The sequence below is a fragment of the Drosophila albomicans genome, chromosome 3 (assembly GCF_009650485.2).
Source record: "Drosophila albomicans strain 15112-1751.03 chromosome 3, ASM965048v2, whole genome shotgun sequence".
In the NCBI taxonomy this organism is placed as follows: domain Eukaryota; kingdom Metazoa; phylum Arthropoda; class Insecta; order Diptera; family Drosophilidae; genus Drosophila; species Drosophila albomicans.
This window is the reverse complement of record NC_047629.2, coordinates 8,327,535-8,338,753: the sequence shown is the minus strand read 5'-3', so window position 1 is coordinate 8,338,753 and position 11,219 is coordinate 8,327,535. Positions and strand designations below refer to the sequence as shown.

The following is an 11,219-nucleotide window of genomic DNA, read 5'->3' as shown; positions in this document are numbered from 1 at the left end:
ACACATTCGCACTCTGTGCTTTCACCGCACATCTGGTTGAGGGACTGCACAGAGCCAGAGCTAGAGCTAGAGCCAGAAATCCAGATCCGGGCCAAGCCTGCGGCTGACCAGGCTCATTAGACGCGTTCGCCGTGTTGCCAATATGACTCACACAGCGGGCTGCCGCCTTGGCCTCAAATTGCATTGAATTTGCCGCCTGTTGCACGTACCACGTTCCACGTTGCACGTTGCCAGAGCCGTCAAATTGCGTAGCCAATGGGCTGCCCGACTGCTCTGATCATAATTAGCTGTAATATATTGTGAACTGCACCTATCACCCCCCTTCCTGCCCTGTGATGTTGTCTCAATTGGCCATTGTAAAGCTGTTTAGCTATGTATACCCTAAGATCGGGTTTTTGGACTTTGTCATACAGATTAACATAAGAGAAACGGCAAAGCATCTTTGAGTAGTTGATTTACATTTCTTATACCCGCTATCTTTACGGTTGAAGGGTATATTTTATAGTTTATTTTGAATGTACTATTATCTCAATATACCAATCAACAAACCTTTAGTATATTTTAGTATTTTTGAGGTATTATTTTGTCATATTTTACGAATAATATCGCACTGTTTTGCTTTTATTGTAAATGGGGAGCGATTATCTCAAGTACACTCAATTGTAGCAGTCTTAATTATTCTTATATTATTATTATTTTAGTGTTAACGTTAACCTTTAACCTTTACCTTATATGTATATATTTTATTAGCCCCATTCAGTTATTATTTCTTGAAGCTCAGAGCAGTTTTCGAATTTTGGAGAATTCCACCAATTTTATCAATTGTGTTTATTTTAGTTTAATTCCTAAAATTATATTATTTTTATAACGATATATTGCATTTTTATCGTGAAATAATTGTAGTAGCATTTGTTTATTTTTTTTTTTTTATAAAAATCCTATATTTTTTGTAAATGATATATTTTACAGAAAAATAAATAATGTCATATATAAGACAAAAAATTGTATATTCATATAATGACAAATTTATATGAAAATTCATAATGAAATTTTAATTGTTGTAACCTTTGTTTATAACCTACAAAATTATTTACTATATGACATATAAACATAATTATGAAAAAAAATTAATGAAGTCATTATCGATGATCAGAAAATGTTTATTAATTTTGTAGAAAATCAAATATACAAACTAAAATTATATTTACGATAGTAGTAAATAGTTAGGAAGTCTAATATTCTAATTAGTTTATTTCTTAACGATAGTCTTCTATTAAATCTCGATTTTTTAACCATCAAAATGAAACAATACGAAATTTGCGCAGCTAATTACTCCGAAGTTAGTGTAGTGACAATTCGTTGTTAAATTTCTTGCTGTGTTGTGGCCTTTGATACGATGTTTATTGCACCTGGATTTTCTTGTTTGCAGTCACCAATATAAATTTATTTCTTATATTTTTCGACTCGTGTATGTGTGCTGATTATTTTGCGCTTATTATTTGCCTTATGCGATGTTGTTGTCGTTGCCTGTCGCTCTTTTTTTTTTTGCTTAATTTTCAATAAATGTTGCGAGTTTATTATTGTTGCACTTATTGTTGTTGTTTGTTGTGTGTGTTTATGTGTGTGTGTTGGGCCAAGCGATTACTCATTTGACTGCAAGCACATAAATTTTATGCACTTTTTTGATTGCTTTATTTTTATTAATTGCTTTTTACAACATTTTGTTTGGCTTTTTGAGCATTACAAGTCGCATTTTAGTTGCATGATTTGCCCAACGCTCAATGCATTGATAGCAGCGGGTGAGGTTCAACTTCAAGGAGGGGATTGCATTTGCTTCACTTCGATTCAATTCCATTCGATTCGATGTGTGTGCGTGTTGTGTGAGCTGATTGTGTCATTAGAGTGCATGTGGATCGGACAGAGACAAAGCGGCCGAAGCTGAAGTCAAAATGCGGTCAAAGATATTGAATTCAATTTTTGGTTTTATCGAATGTGGCATGCGCAATGGCCAAGTGGCTTTAAAATTAATGCCAACTAATTAACGATATTATAATTAGATATGAGCACTGCTCAAACATTTTATTAATTTGCCTAATAATTCGAGTCATTAATTCGATTATAAATTCGATTTTTTTTGCAGCCTATGCAATTTATTTTTGTCAAGCTTTGCTTAGAAAAAGTTGGACTATAAATTGGATTATTGAGGTGATTTTTTCTGTCATTGCTAATCAAGAGTTATGGCCAATTTTAGATTTGACAACATTCTGCAAATGTAATAAAAATTATATAAATCTGTGGTAATTAGTTATTTATCACATTTTTTGCGCTGAGGCAATTTCAAAGAACTCTTTACGATCTCAAATATTTTCACAGCCCTTTGGCCGGCTCGTAATTTAGGCAAAATTTACGAGAAACGACAACAATCGCCTTAGACGAAAAATTAAACAAAAATAAACTTGAAAACGGAGAACCAAAAACAACAACTGATCGAAGCGATTCGCAGCTATCAACAGATCGCGTTGTTGTTGCTCTCATTGTTATTTTTGATGTTGTTGTTGTTGTTGCTGGTTCCACTATGCGCCAGCAGGCACAAATTCAAATTCAAATCCAAAGCCAAAGCCAAATCCAAATCGAACCCAAGAGCCCAAGCGAAAAGCAATGCGAGTCCAAGCGAACGAGGACATGCGAAATTTTTATTTATTGCTGACAATTGCACAAATTTTTTTATGAACTCATTTCGGCTCAGTTCGTTGTTGTCTTTTGTGTGTTGAGTTTTTATGGTCATTAAAATTGGGACAAATATTTGACCGAGTGCTAGCGCAGTTGTTTTTATTTCTCTCTGTTGCTGAGCTCTTTTATTTTTTGTGTAGAGCACGACATGACTGAAGCCTGCGGCTGCTACAAAACATTTTGTGGCATAAAACATTTGACGCCAAATTTGCCCTTGATGCTTGGCCGCCGCCGCCGACGCTGCCGCAGTTGCAACAAACAAACAGCAAGGCAAACTGTGGCAAGCTCAGCGAGATTTAATGATTAGCCAGTTTGGTGGCGCAACTAATTAATGAACGTTGCACCGTTTGCATGCTAATTAAAAGCAAAACCAATTCAAGAATTTAACTCAGTCAAATAGAGATGAACACGTGATTTCTCACGCGTGAGCTGCGATCTAATTGATGTGCATTTGTAATAACTTAATAAATACTAAGTTTTAGTTGAATATGCAATACTGATCGATTTATATAATTTATTTATTTTTTTATTAAAGGCATAAACTGAAAATTAATTTATAACCTAGCTGGATTTATATAATGTTTCATTCGTTTTACAAATATGATATTTGCGGTGCTTCTTATAAGACAAGCCAATTTAAGAATTTAACTGACACAAAAGGCAACACACCTCTATTTATTGATGAGATCTAATCGATGCACATTTTAAATAACTAAAGGAATAGTAATTTTTAGTGAACTTAAATCAATTATAACAATTAATTATTTCTCCATTTATTTACTAAAACAAAAAAAGGATGCTCTGGTAAAACATCTTAAGTGAAGCACAGTGTGATTTAAAAAATGGTCATTATAAAATAATGTTATTTTTCGTGGTCTAAAATAGTTCCATTATACCATTTACTTCTTTTTAAAAAAAAACGTATTTTTGTGGCACGAATATCACAAAAAATAGATCATTCATTAGAGCACATCAATAAGAATAATTCAGTGAAATTAAAGAGTACTGAATACCTTATTAAGCTTGTGGGGCATTTACATATTAATATTAAATGTTATTTAAATTTAATAGAAATATTTTGGTAAATCTGAAATAGTTCTTCAATAATATAAACTTCCTTAGAAAAACCCTAATAAAAATGACTAAAAATCAATCATTGATCAATTAGAACCATTTAGTTACGTTAAAGAATACTGAATTCCTTATAAGACTTGCGAGATTTTCAATTTAAAGAATGTTAGATTAATTTTAGAAATAAATAAATAATATATTATCATCAAAAAACGATTATTGATTAAAGCACATAAATAAGAATAATTCAGTGGAATTGAAGAAGATTTTTAAGACTTGCTGAGTAATTATTTATCGCGTATTTTTCCGTAAATAAATATATCATTAAAGGCCACTTGAACTGCCCTCAATTGAGAGGCAAACAGAAGGCGCTCTGCAGTTGCTCAGATTTCTCTAGTTTTTAATGAGAATTAATTTAGCTTTTAGCGACTCACCGACTCGGTCTTAATGTTGAGCGCCAGCACATGCGACGAATTGTTCGAGGAGTCAGATGGCGGCGACGAGGGCGTGGCACCTTCACATGGCGACTGTGCGGCAACAGCTGCCGGCGAACATCGGCTGGGCAGCGGACTGACATCACGCATCGGGCTGGCGAGGGCGACACCAATGCCCATCCCCATCCCCATGCCCATGCCCATTCCCATGGTCATGCCGATGCCACTCTGGGAGTAGGGGGAACCGGGCGATTTATTGGCATTTGTGGAGCAATTGGAGGGCACTATGGCCGCGGTGGTGCAACTGGTCAGTGTGCTGGCCGATGAGCTCGATGATGTGGATGAGCACGATGAGGAGGAGGATGATGAGCTGCTGCTGCTGTTCGTATTATTTGAGTTGGCGTTGTTATTAGTGCTGTTGTTGTTGTTAATGTTGTTGTTGTTGCTGTTGTTGTTATTGTTGTTGCTGCCAGCGCATATCAATGCCTGCAATTTGGTATTGTTGTTGTTGTTATTGTTATTGTTGTTATTGCTGGCGGAGCTATTGTTGTTATTGACACTAGCACCAGGCATAATGTTGCCATCGCAAAACTCTCGCTTCACAATATTGCTGCTGCTGCTGTTGTTGTTGCTACTGCTGCTGCTGCTGCCGGGCGTCGCGACAACGGCCGCCTCACAAGGCAACACCGTGCCCAACATCTTGTCTAGCTTGTACTGTGACGTGGTGGATTCTGTGGCGCCGGCAGAGTCCTCGCAGCCCTCGGCCATGTCACTGATCCGCTCGCATTGTGTGCGCCACCTGTAAGCAAATGAGATGAGAGCACAAATTAAGACTATGTTGAAAATGGTCTTATATTTAAAAGTACAACTTAGCATTATTCGTTAGAATTCTCAAAAATTGTGCTTATTCTTATTAGTATTTAAGCTTACCAAACGAAGAACATCAAAACACCAACAACTATCGAAGAAAAATATAGAGTAAAAATAAAAGTACATCTTAGCATTAATCATAATATTACTTACACTGTATTCATAATATTACTTACATTGTATTCAGATTAGTATTTAAGATTAACAAGCGAATAAAATCAAAACATCATATCAAAGAAAAAGTTCAATGAAATTCAACGAGTAACAATATTGCTAGCGAAATTAAGCGACTTAGTTCACTGATCACAAATGAGCGAACGAAATTACTCAATATATTGAACCAAGCTTACACAACAGTGCAGCCCTGCTTATCGATATGCTGGGAAGCCAAGGATTGCATATCTATATGTCGACGACGGAATAAGAAGAAGAAAAGTCGCGTGCTGATCGATATTAGATTTAAAATGGCAGCAATCAATAAACCTTATAAAACTAAAGTACCAAAGTGTTTAATTATTTATTTCGCTTGTCTGATGTAATACATAAATGTATTATACCTAGCTTTTTCAATAATAACCAACATAAAATACAACTTGCATTAATGTTTTGTTATTCTTTATTATATTATACTAATTCCGTCTCCTGATGCTCATAATGTTTCTTAATTTATATTTATTATATATATTTTGTGCTGCTGTTAGATTTTGATGACTGACACACGACTCCTGATCTACATCTTAAGACTGACAAACTACTTCTGACGTCTGATGAGACCAACAGCTTCATGCCTATTGATTACCTAATGCCAACATATCCAATATGATCTATTGACTAGAGTAGTTCATTTTTAAACCGAAGCCAGCACAATTACAGGTTCTATTATATACCTTTTGCAACGGAATACATTTCATTAAACTCCTGAGACGTGATATCTGCATTTCTATTACACGACACTAAACGTGCTCACTCTTATTTCCTCTTTAATAAATCAATATCTTTCAAATAAGATTATTATTCGAGTATTGAAGTGGCAAGGGCATCGGTGTCGGTCGATTATGCTACTCTGGACTCTTTGATAATGAAAGCTGCAGCAGTTAATTGCAATTAAAATACATGAACCACCCTATTAGCCGGCTTTTGGCTGGATGATGGTGACTGTACCTGTGAGTTTAGTCCGCTTTTGGCTCATAATTTAGAATTTGCGTTTATCGAATATATTTCGTGCACTTAAAACTCATGCCCAGGCGCATTAATTTCATTAATTATCCCTGTTGCCATCCGGTTGACCACAGCAACACACAAAACAACAAAAGGCAAAAGGCGGCGCCAACAGAAGGGAGAGAAAAACAGAGGCAGATTGATAGAGTGAAAGGGAAAGACATATAAACATAGAGAAAGAGAGAGAGGCAAAACATTGCACACATGCCACATAATTTTGCAAATGCAAAACGCTCGAGTTTGAGCTCGAGCTCGAGTCCAGTGCATGTCCTTGCAACCGACGACGTCCTGCATCGGACTACGACATTGCAGAGCTAAAGGGGCTTGTAAAGTAGCCACAACAGGCTGATGGCTGAGGGAGGAGTGGAGGAGATGCAGAGTGGTGGCTGCTTGCCCAGTCGTAATCGGAAATTTTACACCTACTCCGCATTATAATTTATATGCCTGGCGGGGCTGACCAAAAGCCTGACTGTGGAGTGAGTCACGTCTGGCAAGAAACTTTTTCTTATGTAGAAACAAGAGTTTTCGGTGTTTGAGTGTGTGTGTGTGAGAGATGTTGGGATGTGAGATCAAAGTATATACGAAATTTGGTACATAAATTATGCAGAGATGTACTTAAGATTTAGGTATATAACCCTCAACTTCAAGAAACTTTTATTCTGCACAGAGACACAACTTGATTAATAGCACTGAAGTGGAACATGATTCTATTCGAATTTACTTTTTTAAGATAGGTTAATTATTATATTATTGTGAACTACAATTATACTAAATAAAATAATATAATGACCATAAAATATGTTATCTTATTTCTGAAGATAAATCAATTAAGACACATTTAAGTATTTCGTGCTAATTACTAACTGTAAGCCCGAAAATTTTGTTAGAAATCAACTTTCATACAGACATATACGAATATTTTCTCATAACTACAATTTCCTTGTGTATTATGTAATTTAATAAAATTAAATGAAATTTAAAGACTAGCACATTATTTTGTAATATATTGTATTTTGAAAATAACTTATCTTAATTGAAATAAGCTTCTAATAAATTAGAAAATAATTCCTAGCTTTGTAAATCCGAAAAATAAGCTTCTAATAAATTATATTGAATAATAAATCTGAAAATTATGATAATATTTCCTTATCTACTTTAGAATTCATTGAAATATGCTTGTAATAAATTATATTAATCATCTCAAAAACATGTTAAACATTGCCAGTTTACTTTCGAATTCCCTTGAATAATCTATTGTTTTCAGTTTTCTAATTGAAATAACCTTCAGAATACTTTGATCTAAAATCCAACTCGTTTATATGCAGCTCTCACAGGTTAACATATCTTAAGTATTAGAGCATAATTCTGCTGCAAATGAATTGTAGAATTGGTCGCCATAAGCTGCTGGGCTCAACTGCAAATTGACTCAGGCAGTAAATGCGCCTAAATGTAGGCACACAACATAATACCCCAAAAATGGGGCTGTTTTCATGCCTTGACTTTTTCTCTAAAATGCACAGACAGAGACAGAGAGAGAGAGAGAGAGAGAGTAAAAGAGATAAGGAGTAAAGGAATCGAACACGAGTCTCGATTCTGAATGTGTTGCTGCTGCTGTCTTCGGTTTCGCAATGCCAAGCACACAAAACGGGCGTTGATTTTAATGCATAATACATATGTATGTGTGTTTCTGTGTATGTGTGAGTGTGTGAGTGTTTGTTGTTGTTGGCAACAATGCAGGCAACTCGCCTACGTCTGTCTGCAGTTGGAATAATACAAAGCTGCCATGACCAATGCAACAACAACAGCAACAAACAGACGCATCAACTGCACTCAAACTCAAGCTCAGAGTCGGAGTCGGAGTCGGGGGCAGAGACAGAGTAAGGAGCAGAGCTACTGCTGGTGTCAGACTCGGAACTCTAGTCGTAGCCGTAGTCGTAGTCGGAGTCCGAATCAGAGTTACAGTAACGACGACGAAGAGTACGACGCTGACCAGCAGGCAGCAGTCAACGAACGCACTTTTCCGGCCACGTCGCAAGCGTCGTTGGTCATAATGAGCTGAGTGCAGCCAAAGGGGCTAAAAAGGAGGAGTCAGGGACGGAGGCAGGCAGGACGATGCCTTGAAAGTTGTGTGCAGGACATGCAATGCCTGACTCAGGACAACAGACGTTACGTTACGTTCTGTTGTGTTGTGTTGTAGATTTTGGCTGCAGTCGAAGGAAAGCAGAAGGTGGCCGGGGCCAGGCGTAATAATTAATTTTGTACATTGCATGCAAATGTCTGAGCCAGAATGGTGTGGCAAAGACAGAGGTGGCATGTGGCATATGCATAAGCAGGCAAACAATGCGCAAAAGCACAAAACAACAAAATCATTGCGTCTACACAGTGCGAAATTCAAGAGTAGTTAGTAATGAGCAATGCTTGCTGATGTTGCTGCTGCTGCTGCTGCTGTTGTTGTTGTGGTTGCTGCTGCACCTTGGCAATATATTGTGAAAGTGCGCCAGCAACATGGCAAATTGCAGCGACAAAAATGTGCCAGCCAAATTAAGTACAATTTGCGCGTATTAAAAGTCTGTCTAAATTGCTGCGGCAGGCGGCAATTGGGAGCTGGCAACATGCAGCATGCAACAGCGCTTCCTGGCAACGAATCTAATCAATAACCGACAAACTGGTAGAATTTCATGTATCACACTAAATAGCACGATTAATTATCGCTATGGCCAACCAGCTATAATTCAAATCGAGTGCACTTCTTTTGCTGCTGCTGCTGCTGCTGTTGCTGCTGCCTTCTTTAATGCACGCGGGCAACATGCAACATCTGCAACATGAGCATGCCAGTGCTTTGGCTATTACAACAACCACTGCGAACGCATTACAAAACCGGTCTAATTATACTCATTTTGTTGCCGCAGAGCCATGCGCTTGCAACATGTTGCCGTAGCGGCTGCAAAGTCCAGCTATAAATTGCAATTTCCATGCAACTTTCTATTGGTACAAAATTTATCATTTGCAAGCGGCCAATGTCTTGGCCAACGTTTTGTCATGCCTCTCCGCAATAGAGACGTGGTCGCTGCTGCAACCAACGACGACGGCGACTTCCAATTCGTTGCCAATATTCAAATTAATAAAATCATCAATAATTTTTGCATAGCTGCAACATGCAGAACATGTTGTTGCATCTACCAGAGACTGCAACCTGTCGTAATTAATAGTCTAACTAAATTGTAGCATATTCTCTGCCATCCATTTAGAGGTATCGCTTCAAATGTGGCACAAAGCAATTTTTGATTAGAAAACAGCGTCCGGCAGCAGAGAGACAACTTCTATTTATGCTTTGCCATTAAATTGCCATTGATTTGTAATTAGCACAGAATGCTGCACTTTAAATGCAACGACGAGCTTCAAGGAAGTGAATGTTGCAACATGCCCCACAAGCTAGTGGAATGTGACAGGAGGCAAGGGCTGTGGCTTGCAACTTTTTTGGCAGCTAAAGTTTTCGAGTGCCGGCGGCCTGAAAACAAAATCAATAATGCGCCTCCTTTGCCCAAGCGGCATTAAGTCATTGAGTTGAAATTATTTATGCAACATTTATTTACGCACACTCATAGACTACCAAAACACACACTTACACTTGCACACACACACGTGTGAGTTAAAAGTTTTCTGCATTGTTTTAGGGTTGTTGGTGTCGGGGATGTTTCCAGTATAAGGTGTGGGTGTATTTGTGTTTGTGTTTGTGTATAAACGTGCAATTTTCTTAAAAATTACACACGATTACACATGAAATACAACCTGAAGGTGGAACATTATGAAAAGTAGCTACTGCATCGTCGAATGGGGAATGAGAGCCGCCTTCCCCAGGATGGTCTAATAAAAGTACTTAGTCCACAGTTTTCGAAAATGAGCCAAGGCTCGTAAAGGTAGAAAGGTGCAGCCCTAAACGGATTACGAACAGAATACAGAATAGTCTAAACAAAGGTTGCCAGCGTTTTTAAGTAGATTAAACCGAGCAAATAAACTTTGTTCTCAATACTGGAATGAGTTTTATAATCAACTTACATTAAAAGCTATTTAAAAAAGTTAAAAAGACATAAAAAAAAATTAATATTTATTAAAAGAACAATTTAAAAAAATTATTTGCTCTGAAATTTGTAATTAAATAAACTTGTTCTATGATATGTCAACTTTCAATAGCAAAACGGAAATAGGTTGTTATTTAATAAATAAAAATTTAATATATATTTACTAACGTTACGCTGCATTCATAATTTGAATTTCTAACTATAGACAATCAGAGACATCGATATCGATAGCGATCAGCAGATCAGTTCTATTTCGGCTATTAAAAAAGAAAAGACGCCAGATGCCAAAAGACGATCGCAGCTGCATAAGTAAAAAGAATTAAGTGCCAACTTCTAATTGCAGCAAATTAATTATTGATTTGTATAAATAAATTAGGAAGCTTTCAGAATGCGCTATGCTCTAACTATTAAAACAATCTGGCAACGCCACGCTGCATTCAAAATTTCAATTTCTGACTATCGAATATCTATGCTTCGATAGTCAGAAATTGAAATTTTGAATGCAGCGTGGCGTTGCCAGATTGTTTTAATAGTTAGAGCATAGCGCATTCTGAAAGCTTCCTAATTTATTTATACAAATCAATAATTAATTTGCTGCAATTAGAAGTTGGCACTTAATTCTTTTTACTTATGCAGCTGCGATCGTCTTTTGGCATCTGGCGATAGCGATCAGCAGATCAGTTCGAATTTTAATGAAAAGTGACGCCAGGAAATACAGATAAACTGAAACGAAGTTGCTATAAGTAAAATAAATCAAGTTTATATAATTTCTAATTACTTATCTTATTTATATTGAAAACTATACTATAAAGAATAT

The 11,219-nt window shown here is 36.7% G+C and overlaps 1 protein-coding gene across 1 annotated transcript in view; it reads right to left on the bottom strand.

Moving 5' to 3' along the window:
* Positions 1-4,223: 4,223 nt before the first annotated feature.
* The window catches only part of LOC127565705 (putative protein DDB_G0292252), a 32,478-nt gene continuing 25,482 nt past the window's right edge, over positions 4,224-11,219 (bottom strand). Inside the window, exon 2 of the mRNA XM_052005636.1 lies at positions 4,224-5,034. Coding sequence (XP_051861596.1) covers positions 4,224-5,003 — 780 coding nt within the window. The 5' untranslated portion in view covers positions 5,004-5,034. The remainder of the gene's footprint in view (positions 5,035-11,219) is intronic.